Below are 22,500 nucleotides of genomic sequence, written 5' to 3'. Positions count from 1 at the left end.
TGATGCTCCTCACCCAAAGTCTTCGTGCTGTCCTTGCTGGTTTTTCAAACGTGAAGAATGGTTTGACACGTGCGATCTGGTGGTTTTGTCGGTACATCTGTCTGTCCACAGGTTAGATCCTGTCGTATTCAGGATGACTGGCTTTGTACGTGCTGCATTATAGTGCCGTGTTTGGTGGCTTTGTCATCTCTGCCTCTCGTTACTGACTGTCGCTTGTGCTGCTTGTGCTTGTGCTACTTCGTCCAGTGTTTCCGAAAATTTCTGTCTAAAAAGTCTTTCCATTTTTCTGCTTTGGTTTCAGACGCTGTACATGCAATGCACCTTAGCCTAATATATAATGCTGTTTTGATAGCTCGGGCACCGGGAGATTTATTTTGGTGCGAAGTTTCCCTAAAGGTGTGCGTGGCGGCTCAGCGGCGGGTGGCGTCGGTCCTCACACGCCGAATCTTGTTGGGTGACTGGGTCTGTCTCTGCTGCAGGGTTACTGGGTGCTGGGCTGCTCTCTCAGGAATCCAGTCTTGTTCTATTCTTAGATTTATTAGCTCCTAAGATGGTGTTGAGTGTCTCGTTTATGTGGCCCTCTTCCAGCGGCAAGCAAAGCTGCCACACGCGTGGGGAAGCAGCGTCATGTATGAAGTGAATTTTATATAAACAAGCAAAATTGAAGTTTTTTCGTTTTTTTTTTCAGAATACAGATCGTCCGAATTATTGCAACGCTGCAGTGCAGTTAAAATAACTCCTGTCATTACTGTGTAATACATTTACAAGAACTCTATTTACATCACGATTTTCTTGCTTCCCAGAGTTTTGAGAAATATTACTAGACACAAGTGCGCCGTCCATTATTCAGATGTTTACTCCGCGCCGAGCTCTGAAAACTGTGACGAGTTGCGCGATAGTTTAGTTCTTTGTTGTGACTCTTTGATGCCACGCGTAACGCTAGCATTGTTGCTTGTTCTTGTTGCTTTAACCTTTCATTTTGGCATCACTAGTATTTTATGCAGTTTCTATAATTCGGCTTCATTTGACCTTAGTTGTTGCGGCACATGAGACACTGGCTTGGCATTACAATTCTGCAGGGCCGAGGACTGCTTCCACTACCGAAAATAAAAGTAAAAATAAATAAAAATTATTTATTCAGTATTCACACTTAAACCGTTAGAGAGAGAGAGAGAGAGAGAGAGAGAGAGAGAGAGAGAGAGAGAGAGAGAGAGAGAGAGAGAGAGAGAGAGAGGTGGGAAAAGGACACAGGCAGGCAGGCAATACCGTCACTGTCGAGGAGAAAATGCTCAGTGGACGGTGCAAGACAGTTCACGCCACGTCGTGTCGTGCTGCAGCGGGCGGGTCGCAACGCACCTCGCCGCGCTCTATCGAACCAGGGAAGGATTTCAGGCTCGTGCCCACAAAGAAGGAGGATTAGAACTCAAATCTGCTCGTGTAAAGAAAGCTTAAAATTTGTTTTCATATGTGATTATAAGCCATATAATCAAAGGCTCCGTGTGACACGAACAGCGTTGTACATTCATATTTGGTATGTGAGCCAAAAGTATACAAAATTGGTGGCGAGTCGAGCCGCGAAGCTTATGGGAAAATTACTCTCCCCTGTTATGATGAACGAGTATCGGAGATTTTTTTTATTTTATTTTATTTATCTTTTTATTTATTGTATTTTATTTATTTTTTTGTCATGTCAAGTATGACAATTTTATTTTGTGGAGAGTGCTTCTTACTTTTTTTTTCTCATGTACCTTTTGTAATCCCATTATCTTGATCATATACATAAGAGTACTCCCCCGATCTACCAACCTTTCTCTCTCTCTCTCTCTCTCTCTCTCTCTCTCTCTCTCTCTCTCTCTCTCTCTCTCTCTCTCTCTCTCTCTCTCTCTCTCTCTCTCTCTCTCTCTCTCTCTCTCTCTCTCTCTCCACTGTACTTCTAACTTTCTTTTTGTTTCCATCTTCCTGTGAGCCACCCTCGCGCTGCCGGCCTCGCTGCATCTCCCTCTATTAAAGAAGAAGTACAAAGTTGATCCCTTCAAAGCTCACGTGAAGGCAGAAGTAAAAACTTTCAATCAGTTTTTTAGATACATGAACAAAAATATCAGGATGTTTGGTTGCAAATACGCTGAGCATAAATATACAGCGAGTAGCAGATTCATGTCCATAAGAAATAACGTAAGTCGTACACGAAAATAATACCATACTGTTTTCTGAAGTTAATTCCGGAGTATTTATGGCAGTATGGAGTATGAAGCCAATGTAAAAGATTCGGGAAACTGAAGAGCGAACTTTCAGATTACCGAGAGAGAGAGAGAGAGAGAGAGAGAGAGAGAGAGAGAGAGAGAGAGAGAGAGAGAGAGAGAATCACTAAGTACTAACGCATCGATTATTAGACTGGATCAACAAAAAATAAAATAAATAAGTAAATAAAGAAAAAAAAAACAGAGAAAAAATAACACAGCAGGAAATCAAGACCGTAGGTGGGCAGAGTGAGGAAATGGGAGAGTGAGTTAGTGAAACAAAAACACAAACAAAAACACAAAAAAAAAGAAAAGTGAAAGAAAACAGAGAGAGAGAAAAAAACAGCGCGGAGTTTGCAACAACCGTCACGTTTTCCATGGCATTGTATTTCTAGATTTCTTTTTACCTTGAAGAAAAATGCGAAGAGGGAAATGGACTCCACTAGAATAAACAGTAACTAGGGCGGCGATCGCTCTCCACTGCCGACAAGCCAGATAAAACCAAGGCACAAAGATAAAGAAAAAAAAATGAAAATAGAATGGATGAATGAAAGAGGAAAGGAACAGACGAAGAAAGAAATAAAAGAAAGAAAAAAACTAAGGGGAACAAAATTAAAATACAATTCACTGGAGGAACAAGAACAGGAAGAGAGAGAGAGAGAGAGAGAGAGAGAGAGAGAGAGAGAGAGAGAGAGAGAGAGAGAGAGAGAGAGAGAGAGAGAGAGGGAAAGAAAGAGAAAAAGGAAAAACTGTAAAAGAACAAGACTGGAAAGAAAAAGAGAGAAAATGAGAGTAAATAAGATTCTGAAAATGGTTTTAGTGACGATACGTTTATTTACGTTTAATTTGTTACTATTTATTTTTCCTATAACAAAGCATAATATTAAATTCAAGCTTTATATATTACAATAGGAAAAAAATGTATTGGCTCTATGATAAATGCATTGCTTGACTTTCTATGAAGCTTCAGTGGCAGGGAGTCAATGCTTTATATCTTATTCAGGCCTTTACAATTATGTCAGTCAGGTGTTTGGAGTTAATGGGTTCCCGAAGTGCTATTTCATTAAATATTACGAGATCATATTTATTGAGGCGACGCAGGGCAATAGAACTCTCTCTCTCTCTCTCTCTCTCTCTCTCTCTCTCTCTCTCTCTCTCTCTCTCTCTCTCTCTCTCTCTCTCTCTCTCTCTCTCTCTCTCTCTCAGCCTCCCTGCCTGCCACCTTTTCCCACACAGCAGTTGGAAAAGTTTTAGCCGAGATTGTAAAGCCTTTTTTTTTTCCTCTTTTTTTCTTTAGAGGAGCAGCATCGAACTAGACTCTTGGAAAATTGGTAGCCTGGTTTTGAATCTAATTCCGTCTATATTTACGGGCTGAAGTTGCCAGTGAAGGGCCTCTCCTTGTGTCCCTTGGAAGAGAGGATGGAGTCCCTGTATTCAGTTCCTTCTTTTCCCTCTTGTTTCATTCGTGTTGTTCTGTATGCTGGTTCTTTTTCCTTTGTGTGTCTTGTTCTTGTTGTGTGTTTTTTTTTATTATTATTATCGTCTTCGTCTTCGTCGTCGTTGTCTTCTTTTTCCTTTTTTTCTTTTTTTCTTTTCTTCTTCTTCTCCTTCTCCTTCTTCTTCTTCTTCTTATTATTATTATTATTATTATTATTATTATTATTATTATTATTATTATTCATGTTATCTGAAGGAGATAACTTCGTTTTTTTTTTTTATGGTTTTGATTCGTAGTAGCAGAATTAGTATTGGAATGATTGTGGTGTGCAGTACAGCGTAGTAATAACAGCGACATGTTCTTTTAACCCGTGCGTGCAGCGGGCGTGAATGTAATATACGAGAAAACCAGAAATACATTTCTGCGATTCCTGGGAAGCAACGAAGCGTTCTTAATCGAGTCGTGCAGCTCTTAGCGTCGCTTTAAAAGAAAAAGACAACTATTCCTTTTAGAGGCGAGAGTCGTGTCCCTTGTTTCGCTTCGTCGTAGAGCGAGAAATCCACGACGATGAGGACGCCTGAGAGAACCTGAAAAGTTGCTCGCCCCCACCTTGTGTCAGAGGGCACACAGTCCGCCGCTGTCCTGCCCAGGTCAAGCTTATCTTACACACTTGTGTCTCCTTCATTAGCGCAGATAATGAAAGACTAAAGCCCAGATAAATGAAAAGAATGACTCTATCCTATGGTGTTATTTGCAGGACTGTTATGTAGCTGCTTATCTCATGAGTCAAGTACGTTATACCTTTTCCTGATATTGGCGTTATTAACTATGTACAATGTAATCTTACTTTGATAGGGAAGTAATAAGGCGGCTTCCACATACAATAAGAGGCCTTTCAGCCATGCCTAACTTAGCACGGTGAGTCACGCGAAGAGAGGAACAGGACCAAATGAAAGGAATGCAAGTAATAAAGCTATATATAAAAATAAGTGTTGCGATCAATGTTCCCCATCTTCGTTTCTCCCCAAGATTGCGGGAGTCACGGTCACCACTTACAGACTGACTGGGGCCTCCGAATTAACGAGAAGTCCCCCTGTCACCCTTTTCCCGTCCCTCTCCGCCAAAAAAAAAAAAAAACGTAATTCGAGTAGCAAGAATTCTTATGGTTCCTTCTTGTTTATCACACGTCGCCATCTTCCTTCAATTACTGGTTAACTTGACGTTGCCTTTCTCTCAGCGTTGGGTCGTCACGGCGCCGCTCATGCCTTGGCCTTTTTTTATCTCTTGTCTAAGGAAGATTATTGAAGTTTTGGGGAGCCTGCGGAAGAGAGAGAGAGAGAGAGAGAGAGAGAGAGAGAGAGAGAGTTATCGTCTTTCGTAATAGATAATCCAATAACGAATCAGAGTCATTTCTCCCCAGCTGTCTGGAAGGTGGGAGGGAAAGACGGAGGTAGACAGCGAAAGGAAGTGAATGAGTAATGACAAAAGAGAAAGGAGAGAGGCGAGGGCGAGTGAGAAGAGGAGTAAACTAGAGATGCTTGTCTGTTCCCTCGCTCTTTCCCCTCTCATCCTTCTCTCCTGTTCCTATTTTTAGCCTCTCCTTCGTCATTCCTTCCTTTGTATTCTGTCTTTTCTCTCTCTCTCTCTCTCTCTCTCTCTCTCTCTCTCTCTCTCTCTCTCTCTCTCTCTCTCTCTCTCTCTCTCTCTCTCTCTCTCTCTCTCTCTCTCTCTCTCTCTCTCTCTCTCTCTCTCTCTCTCTCTCTAGGTGTACGTATTTTCTCGCCTTCTCTTTTTTGTTATCTATTTTCCTTTTTTTTTGTAGCCTTTCCATTTTCCTTCTTCATTTTTTATCTCATCTCTTGTTCTCTCCTTTCCTTCTTTTCTCTTCCTCCTTTCCAATTCCTGTTCTTCCCCTATGCTACTCCTCTCTTCTCACTTCATCTTCCGCTGCTCTCCTTTCTCTTCCCTTCCACCCACCTCTCTCTCTCTCTCTCTCTCTCTCTCTCTCATCTCCCTCCTCCCCTTTACACCTCATTCATCACCTCCTGACACCCCCTCCTTGCTCCTCTGCGCCTCCCTGGACGAGCTACAAATGAATGAGTTAATTGGAGTTGACTTATATATGAAACAGACGTGGTGGTGGTGGTGGTGGTGGTGGTGGTGGCGCCGTAATGGTGGATGTGATGGTACCTTGGGTTGGTAAAGATGTTACTGGGTATCGTGGCAATTTTTCTTGTTGCTCCTTTCTCCCGCTTCTCACATGGTATATAGATGAAGGGTGCCAGTGTTATTGAAGCATAGTGTAGGTTATTGATGAGTGTCGTAGTTTTATTAGGTAACGACTCTATGGTTGAAAAAGTGTGCCAGCCTCCACCTCCACGCTTGTCAGTTTTCTTTTGTTTTAGTTTTGCTGTTGCTCTGTGTCTCCCCAAAAGGATGCTGTAGAGATGCACGTTCCTTAGTTAGTATCTCTTGACTCAAATGGCTGGCTGCTTATAAATTAGACGTAGTATTTAGTGGTATTCTCCAGTATACTTGTTTCGTTATTATACCCTTTATTTTGACCACCAGTACGAAGAAGCAGTGAGTGTTTGAGCTTCTGCACGGGGATGGAGTGTATAAAGGCTTCAGTTTTCCTACATTACTTCCTCACTTCTTAATCCTTTGCCATGAGTGAGGCGAGGCGAGTTTTTATGACGAGCTGATGGGAGATTATACCTTGGAGATTATAACATTTTGAGGGTTAGACAGTAGAGAAATAAACCACTTTTCTGTAAACTGTGACTACGTAATTCTCTTCCCTACTGCAACCACACCCTCAGGCGCTGTAATATTTTAACACACACACACACACACACACACACACACACACACACACACACACACACACACACACACACACACACACACACACACACACACACACACACACACACACACACACACACACACACACACACACACGAGAGAGAGAGAGAGAGAGAGAGAGAGAGAGAGAGAGAGAGAGAGAGAGAGAGAGAGAGAGAGAGAGAGAGAGAGAGAGAGGGAGGGAGGAAAGAAAGGAGGAGGAAAAATTAGAAACCACAAGGGTAAATCTTTTGACTGAGGCTGAAATTATAAGAAAACATTAATCTGTGTCAGGTGGGGAGAAAAACGGATCACGCAAAGGCAGGGGAGGGTTGGGTGAGGGCTGCGGGGCGGAGGGCGAAGGGCAGCACAGGAACTGGGTCATAGAAGTACGGAGGCTCTCGGATCTTCCAATCTTGTTTGCAGTCACGTAATTTTTTCCTTGTAAGAGGGGCATCTTCCAAGGGCAACAAAAGACCGAAAAAAGACCCACTGAGGTGCCAGTCCGAAAAGAAATGTCAAAGGAATCATCAAAAATCGGAGGATAAGTGCCTTGAAAGCACCTTCTTGAAAGAATTCAAGTCGCAGGAAGGAAGAAATACAGAAGGAGGCAGGGAGTTGCAGAATTTACAGAGTATGAAGTAGCGATGGTCAATGGAGTATATCTTGTTGCTTCCTGGAAAACAAGAGCGTTTGTTCCTCGGTAATGGCTTCCCTACCATTCCTATCCGTCAGTTGTATTTATGATGTAATGGCCTGTTGGGCGGCGTGGAGGGCGAGGAAGATTTGTGGAGATTTCTCTTCGATGCCGCCTCAGCTGGAGATGAAACAACTCTTAGTGCCTCGAGACACCGCCACGCCGCTGTAACGAGGCAATAGCTGGCAATAAACAGGGAATACACCACGTCTTCCCGGCGGCGCGAGTACCAGCGGGAGGAGGAGGCGAAGTAATGAAGCGGGACATGGAAAACAGGGCGCAAAGTATCCGGAACGACCCAATAAATGAAGGAAAGTAAGCGAAGGAAAAAAATTCTCTCCTGCTGGGGCGAGTATAGAGGTAATGTTATTCAGGGTAGAAAGAGAGGAGCATGTTCTGTTGTCCCTCCTGCGTCCCCCTTCTCGTATTAGTAATGTTACCTCCCCCGGGAGCGACTGGAGAGCAAAAACAAGGGCTATGATGGTAACTAAGCGAAAGAAAAAAAAAAGAGAAAAAATGATGGCATAATTCTGAAACGGTGTAGAGGTGATGTTTTTTTTTCTCTCTAGAGACGACGGGGAAGTTTGTCACCGCCACTTAACCTCTTGTAATGTTATCCCCGCGAGAGTCACAGGCCGCGTCCTCCTCGGCACTGCTTCAGGTTTGAGCTGTAAATCGTCGCTCTCAGTATTTCCAGCTGGGAGAGAGGGAGTGCTCCAGGGAGTGGGAAGATGAATCCATTGAAAGTTGTTCGTCTGGAAGATTCGGCTTGTGGCCCTTCCATTCTCTCTCTCTCTCTCTCTCTCTCTCTCTCTCTCTCTCTCTCTCTCTCTCTCTCTCTCTCTCTCTCTCTCTCTCTCTCTCTCTCTCTCTCTCTCTCTCTCTCTCTCTCTCTCTCTCTCTCTCTCATGTGTGTGTGTGTGTTTGCTTGTGTGTTTGTTTGCATGTGTTTGTGCTTCTCTTGTGAAAGAAGGAAAGCGAGAGATAAAGAGAAAGAGGAAAAGCGTTCTAGTCTGCAACACGGCACACTGGAGCTGTTTTGCCGTGTATTGACTACCGTGCCGCGCGTGTGTTGTCTAGAAGCACACTTTTCTTCCTCCATTTAAGAAAAAAAGACGAAAAAAATAACAGGTGGTAGCGGATAGCGGCGCTGGTAGTAGTAGTGGTGGTGGTGGTGGTGGTCGTAGGTTCCCATGACCGACAAGTTTGACTCCATTTATAACGAAAGCGAACATCCTTGCCGCACGAAAAAGCGTAATGGTGATGAGGTAGCGCAATTAAAGGATCGTTGAGCTGCCCAGAGTCACGTGATGCATCGCGAAGCTCCAAGCGAAACTGCGTAACTTGGCCAAACACGATCATTTTGTCCTGAAATTCTTCTAAGTCCTATCTTTACTTGACGGAGCTGCAGAACCAACTAACTTAGTCCCTTTGAGCTTTTTCTACCCTCCTCCTCCTCCTCCTCCTCCTCCTCCTCCATTTCTTTCTCTTCGTACGTAGTTCTCTTCCTTCATCTAACTCCTCTTTCTCCGGGTCTTCCTTCGTACCTCCCTCCGCTTCTTTTCTTTCATCTCTTCCTCCTCCTAGTCCTTCTTTTCCTTCGTCTAATCCCTCTCTCTCCTCGTCTTCTTCCTCCAGGTCTTTTTAGTTTCCTTCCTTCCCCGTCTCGTTTCCTCCTCATCTTTCTCTTCGTTCGCCTAACACTTCGTTGTCGTTGTCGTCATCTCCGTCCCCGTCCTTGTCCTCGTCTTCCTTCCCCTCCCATTTCCTGTCCATTTTTACTGCATATCCTCGTAGTCCTTCTCTTCTCCCGTCTAACTTCTTTTTCACTTCCCTGCCTTCTTCCTTCAACTCCACCTCGTCAACATCCTCCTCCTCCCTCCTCAATACTACAGTCCGACACAGAGGGCCTGGGTACTTGTGGCGATAATGATGACGCTTCCACCGCTGCCCTGAGGTTCTTATGGCCGGAGGGCGAGGAGTTGTGAGAACGATCAAGTGACGGCTCTGAGACATGCGAGGCTTGAGGGGCCTTGTTAGGGTAGTGGGTCGGGACGCCGCGCTGTTTGCCTCGCCTCTAGCTTTGGATTCCTTTCTGTATTGCTGACACTTTCTCTGACGTTCTTCGTGCAGCGGCCGGAGTATGAAGTGAGAGTGACGTGTGGGAGGCCTCGCTCAGTAGTGTTGATAATGTAGTATGTATGGCAATGATGGAATTTCCCTTAAAGTATTGTATTGATGTTATATCAGGAAGATACTTGTTGTATGTTGTCTCGTGTCTTCAAGGAAGCCATTATGATACGAGTAGCTAAGTGAAAACACTTTTGCAACACAGTGCTCCTTGAAAAAGAATGAGTAAGACGGTAAGCAGATGGAACAACACAAACATCTCGTTCTATACTTAGTTTTCGAAGAATAAACGCTTGTTGGTCACTGGAAGTGGTGAGGGAAGTAGTCCGGTGTATTTTCGCCTTCACGAGACAAGCGGGGCGGCAGGAGCTCACTCAGCCCTGCCTGGATCGTGACCTGTGGCGATGGATAGACTTGTTCAAGAGCGAGTGTTGACCTTGATCTTGTTGACAGTCGTTATCTGCGGATTACACTTTCATAACTCTCCAGTCGTTGACGAGAGTGAATATCATCTGAAAACAAAAAGAGAGAGAGAAAAAAAAAAGAAGAAAGGAGGGTCACTGATATTTTTTCGCACTTTTTTCGTCGTCACGTCACGCCAGATCACGTCACTCGTCCAGGTTTTGCTCCGCCAGTGGTGCACGACGTCGGCTTCCGAGGAACGAGAATATCCAGCGCGGGCAAGAATTCAGAAGCTGCGGAGGTTGAATTCGGAATCCTGATCTGACGTGACCCGAAGACGCCCCTCAATGCCTTGGCCGGGAGGTGTCACGGGGCGTCCGTAAAACCCGCGCCTTTCAACACTATTTTAGTCGAGGTCTTGAGAGGAGGAAGAGGGCATTGAGGGAAGGTGGTGATTCAAGGAGGAAAAAAAGAGGGAGACCGGTAACTCAGCAGGAAGGGAGAAAGGGAGCAAAGTCAGCAGAGAGAGAGAGAGAGAGAGAGAGAGAGAGAGAGAGAGAGAGAGAGAGAGAGAGAGAGAGAGAGAGAGAGAGAGGAAAGAATGGGACGAGAAATCGAAAGGAAATAAAATAAAAAGAAAAGAAGGGAAGGAAGGAATAGGAAAGGAAAAGGTTGAAAAGAAGAGTAGGAGGAACGAATGCAGATGTCAACAAGAAAGAAGAGAAGGAACTTAAGATTTGAATTATTACAATGTCCGTTTTCTTTATTCTTTTTTCCCATCAACCAAGACCCATTCCTCCCGCCTTTCTGTCACAAAGGTGCCTCACCGTGCTCTTTTGATGTGAGGAAGACACCAACAAATATGGAACAATAAAGGAAAATTCATTATATTTACAGGGTAGTTGAGAAGGATACAGGCAAAATAAAAAGTGAAGAAGTAGATGAGGGGTTAGAGAGAGAGAGAGAGAGAGAGAGAGAGAGAGAGAGAGAGAGAGAGAGAGAGAGAGAGAGAGAATCGTTCCCCACCAAAAAAAAAAAAAAGAAAAAAAAGAGCTTAACTTTTCATGGCCTAAGTTCTGTCGCTCATAAAAGTCCTTCCTTAAATTTTCTGCCTCATGCCTTGCTCCTCGCTGTCTGTCACACACGCTCGTCTCCTCCACTGCACCGAGACGCCCCGACAGCTTGAAAGTAACCAAAAAGTACCACAACGGGACGTGTTAACGATAGTATTGATAGTATCTACACTCATATCTACACTGTCGGGACACCTGAGAAGAACCTAAAAGCAAAATCATCTTTTTCTCTCTTCTCCCCTTCAGGTGGCTTCACCACATCTGGACGACCACACTTCCCTGGACACCTGGATGGCTTGTGGCTTGTGACGAGGCCCTAAGAGGAGGAGGAGGGACGCCTGGAATGCTTGAAAGAACTCATCCAATTAGTCTGCCTTGCTGTGCCTGCAGAAGTGGTGTCCAGCAGCCGTACTCGCCGCCGCACGCCGCTCGAGCCTCCTCCGTCGAGAGTCTCATCGAGGGATCCTGACGTAGCGGGTCCAGCCACGCGAGGATGGGGAGGTCAGTTTGTGGTCATTAAAAGCGAGTAGTGTGGAGGGTTGTAATCGGACCTAGCCAACACGACGTATTTTTCCAGCATTTTTACCTTTTGAGTACAAAGCTGCGCCGTGTTAATTAACGTCCACCTGTCCATTTTCTTTAATCTTTTTTTTTTTGTTTTGCTCTTGCGTGATTAATATGAATGCTTATCGATTTTTGTCCACGAGTGTAAGCGTATTCCAACCGAGCCACGGGTTTTGTAAAGGCAAACTGGTTCAAGAAACGCGACTTGACTCCCTCGAGATGGCCAGACTCCTGCCTCAGTAATTACGACGCCCTTCTCTCCTGGACCAAAGTTCGTATTTAATTACATTTCACTTCCACAACACACATCGTTACCACATCCACCTTGACTTTGCTTCCACCTCGCCACTCGCTCGTCGTCACATTCTATCGCTTACCATTTTTCAGACGCGTGCTTTCCCATTTGTTCTGGTTTAAGCGCCGCTTCGGAATATATTAGTACTGTGACATACTTCCCGTCCGTGACACTTGAAATTCCATAATGGTGGTGCGCCACTTCCCTTCGCGCGTAAAGGGGCCCTAGCGAAAGACCGAGAAAGGGACCCCTAGGCTGGTGGAGGCGATGCACAGCTGCTAACTTGTTTGTATTTAGATAGAGACAGAAACAGAGATAGATTTATGCATTCATCTTTTCATACATATATCCATACGTACATACATACATACATGCATACGTAAAAGTTTGTAAGTGTATATATACATAATTAATTAGTTGGAGATACAGACAGATAGTTATAAATGCAGTAGATAAGGATTTCCCACGCCCTCTCATTTTTTTTTCCACGTTTCTACATTTTTCCCACGGCTCCACACTTTTATTTCTTACTTTCTCGCATGTTTCTCACTCTTCCCACGCTTCTCATCTATGTTTTCCATATTTTTCACTTGTCTTCCAATTGTTCCCTTTTTTCCCACGCTTCCCCATTATTTGTCCACACCTCCATCATCTTTCCAAGCTTTACTGCACTTTCTTAGCCTTTCCCTCAGTTTCTATGCTTGCTAACTTTTTTCCCACGCTTGCTCAATTTTTCCCATGCTTCCTCACTTTTTTCCACGCTTTTTTTTTTATACTTTCTCGCTCTTGCTCACTTTTTTTCCACCCTTCTCTGACTTTTCTCACGCTTCATTATGTTTCATCACACTTATTCATCGATCAAGACTTAGAGAAGGACAAGCAAGACAGTACGTGGGCTATTCCCTCTACACCTTGAAATACAACGGGAACCAAGATTAGTAATTAAGAGAGCGACCTACGATGTCAAGGAGCTAGGAAGGATTTGTTTTGCCCGAATTTCTGCGGGTGGCGTTGGAGGAAAATGAAGGGGAAGGGGAGGGGGAGATGTAAGAAGGGTTGGATTCCCCCCCCCATGCAGCTGACGTTTCTCATTTCTCGGTTCTTCCTCGTAATTTATGTAAATCTCTAAAGTTCACCGCATCATTAAGTAATTTAGCATGAGATTAGCAAAAGTTAGCTGAAGGAGACCTAACTCTTAACAGCGTTGCCTTTGAATTTCTTTTTCATGCTAAAGTGTCGAGCAGAAGAAAAAAATCTCCGGGAAAAAGAAGTAGAACGGTGGCCAAGGAGATATCAGAGGTACCTCACATTTTAAAGACCAGATAAAGGACGGGAAATGCTGAGAAGTGAGCTTTATTTGGGCAGGATTATGGTGGAGGACTAAAGAGGTAAAGCAATGTAATGTTAGAGAGAAACGAGGGAGCAATGTCGGAAAGAGAGAGAATTATATATATGCAGCGGGGTTACAGCAGCAGAAAATGTTATGTACGGCAGAATAAGAAACATTAATGGGAGAGAAGCGCAAGTTGAGTAGTAGTTGGTGTAGGAAGGATACATCATAAGCAGGAAGGGCACACTGTCAGCTGTGTAATGCAAGCAGTATTGAGCTGTGTGGAGGCGACTGCGCGATGCTTCCTTTGATCTTGTGCACTTACGTTTCGAATCTCGCCTGAGTTGAATGGGTGAAGACAAGGTGCTTGCCATTGACCAGAGACCTAAATATAGCTCATGGGAAGAGATGTAACGAAGAGGTAACACGGCGCTCCTATACAGGCACCTTCACTCCTCGCGTGCATACCACACCCCAACGAATGGCCACACAAGTAAGCGTACGAGAGAAGAGCAGCACGAGCAGATAATAGCAGAGAAAGGGAAAGGTTATGGTCAGAAAGATCTCGGCAAACGCACCAACACAAGGCGAATGACAGGGAGCGATTCCCTCAAAGCGGCCCTCGTGACCGGCGTCCTGTGTGCACCTCGCCATAATACCATCAGTGGCTCAGCGTCAAGCCGGATCACGCTGCTCCATTGCTCCAGGAAGATTACATATTGAGCTGTGATGAGTCACGAGGACGAGGAGCAGAGGTGAGGCTGCCTGGGTTTCGGCTGACAACTCGTAAGCGTTTATATTTAACTTAAGACCTTTACCGTTTGATGAAATCCGACAGGAGAATCAAATACTGAGCGAGAGCAGATTTGTGTCGATGTGAGGTCTAATCTGGTCTTCCGTGTTCCTTCCCCTGCTGGAGAGGTGCTCTCACGCCGCGTACGATCCTTCTAATGATCGCATCCCTGAATACAGCCGCGGACAAAGGGAGGTAGTGGGAGGGTGACACGCCATCGTACCCTTCACCCAGCCCGCCTCAGCCTCCTGGTGAAGGGAAGCTTACCCCGACGGTGACAGCGCTGCCAGGACCTTGAGAGGCACTCAAGGTGAAGGTAATCACAAGTAGTTTTGAAGTTTGTCTTGTACCTTTTCGCCTTTATCAATGGAATCATAGCGAAATGATTGCTCTGTGAAATGCGTCAACTAGAGTGTGTACATATGCTCTACCTGTCAGGATATAAAAATGGAGCATTCTTGTACTCGAATTATAAAGCCACACCAGACATATGTATGCACGCGTACATCTGTTGGTCCTGCAAGATGGATCCCATATCACTTGAAGCTTTACGGCGCTCCCCGCTGTGCTGTCCTCGGGTGAAGGGACCGACCCTTGCGTGACCCTTGCAAGTATTGTGGACAAGAGTTGGACAGTCCCTTCATGGAGAGTGGCGCTTCATGCATTACGGAGGGAATGGAATTGCTAGCTCAAAAGGAGAGCGCCAGTCTTGACCTCCTCGTTCGGCGCTGAATTCCCTTCCTCTGGGCCTCTGCATCGCTCTCAGGCCCAAGGTAGTTAGTTCCTGTGAGCAACATCGTGGCCTCCCCCGCCCCTCGCCCGTCCCTCACCCGTTCCTCCCCCTCCCTTTGGTATCTCCACGCACTGTACTTCGGCACAGTATTTGCCCCACGCTTCTCCAGGCTGGTTCTGTTGGCCTTTGTCTGCCCTTCACTCATGGCCAGCAGAGGCGCGCGAGGAACATTTGCTGCCAAAACGAGGTATCGCAATACATTCAGGCTATTAGTTGTCATTTGTAAGTGTGGTGGCGTGCGTTGTAAAGCCTCGGTTTCCTCGTGTACTCCAGATTTTCGTTTTGTTTTAGCTTTTCTTTGTTTTACTGATTTATGGCTTCTGTTCACCTTGTAAGACTTAGCTGAGGGTGGTAATGTGTGATTGTAGAGTAGAATACATTTGTGATCTAACTCTGTATTCTTTATTGTCTTGAAATGAGAGCAGGAGAGAGAGAGAGAGAGAGAGAGAGAGAGAGAGAGAGAGAGAGAGAGAGAGAGAGAGAGAGAGAGAGAGAGAGAGAGAGAGAGAGAGAGAGAGAGAGAGAGAGAGAGAGAGTGGAGTGGAGTGTACAGCAAACTCAGTGACTTTAATTAAGCATTCCCTGAGGTGGCAAGGTGCAGGTAGAGGGAGGGTTATACTGACGGATAGAAGGAACGAGAGGCTTTGTTATCACTACACCAACACACTTTTTTATTTATTCTATTTTTAACACACCACACACACACACACACACACACACACACACACACACACACACACACACACACACACACACACACACACACACACACACACACACACACACACACACACACACACACAGACAGCTATCCTACAAAAAATCTCATAGTAATTACTACACAAAGCAAGCACAATAGAAAAATACATTCTTGGCATCTAAATTAGCGCCACCTTGGATGTCAGGCGTTGTCTTTCATCCTTCACCTCCCACTGAAATAATTTATGCCGGGGATTATTACCTTAGCAGGGCGGAAGAGACGTGACTACATAAGGCAAAGGGTGCTTAATATTCAGCCAGTCATCCCGTCCAGCACGTCCAGCACTGTCTTATTACCTCCATCTTGAGATGTTGTGTGCCCTTGAATGTTGGTTATATCATGAATGTCGTATTCATTTATTTATATATGTATTTGTTTATTTTTATCGGTAGGGTAGACATGTGATACCTTGTGAGAAATTTTCGATGTAATTATTTTGACTTTGATAGATTAGAAATTGAAGATTAGTCAAGGTCACATTTAACTGTACTTTGTTGTGATGTTTGTGTGTGTGTGTGTGTGTTTGTTTGTTTCTGTCTCTCTTTCCCTCGCTTTCATGTGAATAGTACGTTGGTTTGTACTTGCTTCTACCTTATTTCAGGTTCGATCATTCTGTAATTTGGTACTCATGTAATGCCTTCAGAACTCTTTTCTTTTTCCCATTCGTCAAATACATGCACTCCTTCTTTTCACATGGTATGCGAGTTGTCGTCACACCATCGAGGGTAAGATTTAAGAAGCATCAATGAGGTGCCACTGATAGGCCTACTTCAGTAATTTTAGCAAGGGGAAACGAGTCGCGTGTTTATAAATACAATAGAACCCTGTGGCTGGACGCGTGTGCCGAATGTGGTCATTGGTCTGGCCGATATATTGGCTTCAGATAGGCGGAGCAGCGGTCTGTGTTTCGGCAGTTCTCAGAGTCAGCCGTGTTGTATCAATTATTGCAACTTGACTGTGTGGAGGCCGCTCGAGAACCCGGAGCGATTTAATCAAGGGATGAGTCTGTTCCCCGCAGGTACTCGTACACCGCACCGGGAGAGCAAGGGAGACAGTGTTAAAAAAGGAGGCGGCGGTGGAGTGCGGGAGGTGTTGGAGAGTACTAGTCTGTATTTAGCGATATGTGACTCCAGCCGCCTGACGTCCGCTGTCACTCACAGACACAGACAACGCTCGTGTGGAATTGATCAGTTTATCTCTGACGCTGTTGTTGTGGCCACGAGGCGGTGTGTGTGTGTGTGTGTGTGTGTGTGTGTGTGTGTGTGTGTGTGTGCGTGCGTGTGCGTGTGCGTGCGCGCACCTAACCACACTCCCTCCCAATATTCCACCGATCCTCCCGCCATCGTGTCAATCTTGCGCCGTCTGTCATCTTCACGCTCAAACGGGAACTAAGTCTGAAACGCTGCCTCCACCATGGCTTATAATGTATTCTGTTACGAGTTAACGCAACAATGAGTGAATGCATATCCCTACGTCAGACCTGTCAGTAGAGGGTAAGGCAAGGTAAGGAATAAGGAGATAATTCACGACGAGGTATATATACATAAAGCTGTCTGATATATCTACAGCACCGGGGTTGGGATTGTGTTCGTGGCATTGTGAGCGAGCAAGAGAACAGTCTCACTTCAAATATTATATCAAGATTCAACTCAGGAGTAGCTGAGGTATTTGTTGCGCTTTTTTTTTTTTTTTCCGCCTCGATCGCAGCTTTAAGAACGCAGCGAGATATCAGGAGTCGGCGCGCCTTTCATCAGCGATCCCCACCACCGCTGTAATCTGTTGTTTCACTGGAGGCACAAGTGAGAGTTTTTCCGGACGGTGAATGAGAAGGCGAGGCTGCTAAGACCAAAAATGTAGGTATTCGGAGATTAGGTGGATGAGGCATTACCGTCTGTTTGTGCGTGATAATGTGTAGATTTTGTGAGGTTTCCCGTGCGTGGGTAGCGTGGCTGGTAACAATGGTACCTCGTCTTGAAACCAGGCGGCGGATTAGCTGTCTTGGCGGTGCTAGGGTCTCGATCAGCACAAGGACATACGCAGTGTCGTCATTCTCTTGAAGGCGCTATTTCTCCTCGTCTGTAGTGCGGGAATACCTGGACAGATACTAATGTGTGACGTGAAGTAGAAAATGGACGCCTGTGTTGATAAATGCATTCACAACATATATTATTAAGGTGGTCAGTTTCAGTTTACATGTTGCTCCTCCGTGTGACTCGGATCGAAGCCTGTTACTTGCACGCCCCGTGAATGCCAACCCTGACTATGTACTCGTGTGGCCTGTGGCTGCGAGATTAATCATGTTCATCGGGTATAGTCTGCAAGTGACATCCCGCGTGGAAATGACCATAGGGAAGCCCAGTGTTTATTGGGGATGTGAGTGTATCGATCGGACAAACTTGTTCACAATAAGGAGGCCGTCTCTCTGTCTCCTTGCCTGTCAGCCCTCCCATCTGCCTGCGTCATTGAAACCGCGCTGGAATGGACGTTGTTTCTTCTTGTGCCCCGATTCGTGATGAGGGTCGCAGCGAGTGGTGAGTGTGAGGGTGCAATAGGAAAGGTATTACATACTAACAAGGAAGAATATAACCAAACGTACAAACAAAGAGAAGAATAAACAAACAAAAAAAATAAACGAGAGAGAGAGAGAGAGAGAGAGAGAGAGAGAGAGAGAGAGAGAGAGAGAGAGAGAGAGAGAGAGAGAGAGAGAGAGCAGCAAATGGACACACAAGAACAAAGACAGACAACAGACAGACGATAACACACGGACAGAAAACCTAAGCTGACACTGGCACAATCCTCTCCTTAAAAAGAAAACCGCCGTCTGACCGAAAAAAAAAAAAGAAAGGCGCCTAAGAACCTTCACTTGTTTTTAGAGGCCCGCCGTGCTGCGCCTCTGCCCCACGATCTCCAGTACCAGTTCACACGTAATTGCTTCCCGGCTCGCCTCCACGCACAAATACAAAATTATGATTACAGAATTTACATCCCAAAATTATAAGCGGAATTTGCCCCGAATGTATCTGCATGTGGTCAAACGGTCGTAGTTACCATTTTTTTTCTTTCTTCATGTATTGAAACTAATGGTAAAGTTTTAAATATGTGCAGCTTATAAATAACATCTATAAGTTACTATTTGCTTGTTCTCGTTTAGGTTTTTACTCGTGGTTTTTTTTTTTTGTACAATTAAGGGTAAATATGTGTTATGTACGTTTTTTTTTTTTTCTTTTTATATATAACAAGCGAACTGAGCCGAAGAACTGGACCGAATTGAACTGAGTTTTTCTTGGCATCTATATTCAGTGATGTTTCTTGGGATTCAAGAGCGACTGGCATATAATCTCTCTCTCTCTCTCTCTCTCTCTCTCTCTCTCTCTCTCTCTCTCTCTCTCTCTCTCTCTCTCTCTCTCTCTCTCTCTCTCTCTCTCTGGCATCCAATGGTAAGAATATAAAAACGACAAACACACACACACACACACACACACACACACACACACACACACACACACACACACACACACACATGCATAATTCATATTTATACATCATATTTACAACAACACTTGCTCTGAACACCTGCAAAACACGAGCCTCATTTCCACTGCTCTACCACAAACAACATAGGGAACCAGACTTAAATTTCCATACCCAATATGCGTCACCGCTTTCTCTCTCTCTCTCTCTCTCTCTCTCTCTCTCTCTCTCTCTCTCTCTCTCTCTCTCTCTCTCTCTCTCTCTCTCTTGGTTTGTAGTTTTATTTTTTCTTCAATTACCAAACTTTTTTTTGTCTTTACTTTTTTCCTTATTTAACGATGTGAATTTTTTGTCTTTGCATTTTGCTTAATTGGAGTTTTTGGAGAAAGGTTTTATATTTATCTATTTGCATGAACATTGCTTGCAGAATTTCCCTTTTCATTTTTCTGGAGTGAATTTCTGTGGTCTGTTTTATAATAATTTATTCATATGAACGTTACTTGCTGTTCTCCTCTTTTCATTTTGTTAAGATAAATTTTTTTTTTCGGATGCTTTCGTTTTTTTTACACAATTTCTTAGTATGGCAGTTTAGTTTTTTTTTTTTTTTCTCACACATCGCTGGATAGAGATTTATTTTCCTCCTAGTTTTTTTTTTTCCATATGTGGTTTGCATTTTTTGACACATTTCCTTGATGTAGCATTTTAATTTCCATCCTCACATGAAAGTGAACAAGGATTTATTTAATTTTCATTTTCCCTTTTCTTGGTTTTCCTTTCTTCTCTCCACACTTACTTAAGCATGGCATTTTATTTGTTTTTTCTTTATTTCCCCCTCACATGGCACAGAATACAGATTTACTTCGTTTTACGTTTCCCCTCCAAAGTTACTGAACGAAGAATATTCATCCACTTTATAAATCCCTGAATCTTTACCTAGTACACATTTTGTAAACCAGCACAACGAACGATAACATTTACCTCCCTGGAAACTTCCGGGCGTTAGGTTTCGTTAAAAAAATATATATATGGTTGCTTATTCCTGCGCGAACGGGTCGTGGTGCTTTCCCAGGTACAAGCAACGGTGCGGCAGGTACAGGTAATGTATTGCTAAGGTACAATAAGCATACCTAACGAGCACCATCGCATGTTTATTTTTATAGTTATATATAAATTTTTTTTTTCCCCGCCCATGAATATTTTTTTTTTTTCCCGTGTGATTATATTCATTATTTTTGTGTGCATGTGTAGTTATTTGTGTGTGCATGTGTGTGTGATTGCATTTTTCAAAATTCCGAATAGATGAGTTAATGAGAGAGAGAGAGAGAGAGAGAGAGAGAGAGAGAGAGAGAGAGAGAGAGAGAGAGAGAGAGAGAGAGAGACCAATTCACAGATTGACGAGATAAATCACTCGTGTCTTCAGGAAAATAAAGTAGAACTACTTGAATGTACACTTCAATAGGTACCACTATAACAAACAATAAGTAATAGAAAATTAAAGCAAGACATAATACATGTGAGAAATATGTTACATTAAAACATTCATTTGTTCTCTTCCACCTTTGCAGCGTCTTTCCGCGGCATCAGATTGCTAGTTCTTGCCTCAGGACTCTTGCGTGTGCCAGGACAGGTGAGGGAGACGCCAGGGCAAGTGAGGAAGGCGCCGGGACAGGTGAGGAAGGCGCCAGGACAGGTATTTACGACTTGTTAATTTACGACAGGTTAATCACGACTTGTAATAGCTAGCGTGGGCGGAGGTACAACACTTACTTCTATGTAATATTTTCGCCGTTGCAATCTGTCTTACTCAATATTCCTTTTCATTGTAACGGAGTACATTGTATTTTCTCGAACAGTCTTAGTACTTACAGCATTCACAAACGCGGCTGTGTTGATTCGGGATAAAATTACAATATTTTTTGTCACTTTGTCATTGCAAGGATTAATTAAACCCAGTAGTCAAAAATACTCGTCAGTTGGCCTGATGATACACTTGAACGGAGCTTAATTATCCACTCAAAAGTTCTATTGCGACTTTCTTTACGAAAAGGAAAAAATAGCACGGGTCGCCAAAGAGCATAAAACAGCATAATCCCGTGATGGATGAGGGAGCCGTGATTGCATTCACATTTTGCCGTGAGTTGCTCCGCAGTGAAGTGTGTACGGAGCGTGAGATAAAGTCTGCGTAATGAGGGCATAACGACCTTCCTGATTAATGTTGATATTTGAATGGATCGCCGCCACCTCGGTCTCTGGAAAAAAAAAAAAAAAAAGTACCTCGTTCTCCACCTCACCCCCAACCCCCCGTGCAAACCTCGCGATACGCTCGTTTCATCACCAGTGTTTCAAGCCATCCATCACACTTCTCCTACAAGAACTTGAAAGGATCGCGCTCTTTGAGAGGTGGTTTGCCTTTCAGTACATTATTGAATTTCCTTCGACGTCGTGGGATCGCTGGTGTGCGGGTGCGTAGGGCGACTAAGTTCCAGACCAAAAAAAAAATTGACTCTTATGTAAGATTTCCTCCTTAGAGACGATTTCCACAAGGCTTCTCAATTGCATGGAAGTCTTCCGGTCGCGGCCTGTAATGGGAGGCAAGTAGTGATAGAGAGGGAAGAGAGCAGTGTCGCGAGTCTGAGGCGTGATGCCCCCTCCCGTGGAGTCAGGGTTGACCGAACTCAGTTGTTTCTTTACGTGTGCGTTTACTGGCGCGGGGAAAATTATCAAGAGCTGAATAAGTTTATTGCACTTGTGAAATTACGATCTGTGCACTTATTATGCAAAAACGGCATCAGATGAAAGTAATTTTCACAAAACTACTATTTTTTTAATTCCTTGCATTTAGAACTACACCTGATGACTTAATAGTTCATTCAACTTTGTAGATACCTGATGTAGTAATGGCCAGGAGACAACACGATGCTTTTAGGAAATACATCTTATCAGACAAACACGCATTCGTTCCTGAGTAAAAGTATTTTTCTAAAGCAGAGATCAAAACCTTGCACGGGCGAGTCTGTGCGGCATCTTTGGCAAATGTGGACTCGTTACTTGAGGCTAACTATTCCATCACACTCGCAGCTCCTTCCCGTGCCATTAGCTTCCTCTGGGAACAAGTAAAACTCCTCTACTGATCTTTGCTCACTCGTGAGGAAAAACGATTCCTTTTACGTGAATCGTGCTAACGGAGAATTCTGCCAGAAGGTACATTAGCATCAGAGACTGGCATGGACCTCGTAAACGTCAAAGAGTCAGGAAAACCGTTGCCTAACTTCATTTCTGGCAGATGACTTGCCTTGGTGGGCCGGTATCCTCACCAGAGACATGATGCTTGGAGGAGTGTGTTCAGAAAGGCCTCTGGGAATAACTTAGGTCCATGTAAACTGCACAGGACTGCGTTTCTTTAGGAAATTGTCCAGTGGTGTTATTCAGTCGTCCTCGAGGAAATTAAGAGAAAAACGTGTCATCTAAAACTTCTAGCTTCCGAGTCTCGCGTGCACATACAAAGTTAGTGCCGGTAAGTACGGCAAAACTTGTCTTATTTCTTTCACCTCAGCAACTCTTCCCCGTCTTTTCTGGACCGCGTGAGGTAACCACCCTGCCACAACAAGACGAACGCACTCGCTCCAAACAAGAACCTAACTGCGACAGGTAAATAGACACAGAGTTATAC

The 22,500-nt window shown here is 44.3% G+C and overlaps 1 protein-coding gene across 10 annotated transcripts in view; it reads left to right on the top strand.

Moving 5' to 3' along the window:
• LOC135112632 (uncharacterized) overlaps positions 1-22,500 on the top strand; it is a 93,436-nt gene that overhangs the window by 61,712 nt on the left and 9,224 nt on the right. For 7 of the 10 annotated variants that reach the window (XM_064027204.1, XM_064027206.1, XM_064027205.1 and 4 more), the window contains 2 exons: positions 11,071-11,325; positions 20,396-20,499. In XM_064027204.1, coding sequence (XP_063883274.1) covers positions 11,071-11,144 — 74 coding nt within the window. In that variant the 3' untranslated portion in view covers positions 11,145-11,325; positions 20,396-20,499. Of the gene's footprint in view, positions 1-11,070; positions 11,326-20,395; positions 20,521-22,383 lie in introns of all 10 variants that reach the window. The other 3 variants (XM_064027208.1, XM_064027203.1, XM_064027209.1) reach the window with 3 other exon arrangements.

This window comes from Scylla paramamosain, chromosome 24, assembly GCF_035594125.1.
Source record: "Scylla paramamosain isolate STU-SP2022 chromosome 24, ASM3559412v1, whole genome shotgun sequence".
Lineage (NCBI taxonomy): Eukaryota > Metazoa > Arthropoda > Malacostraca > Decapoda > Portunidae > Scylla > Scylla paramamosain.
Note: the sequence above shows the minus strand (reverse complement) of the source record. Positions and strands in the feature narration are given on the sequence as shown.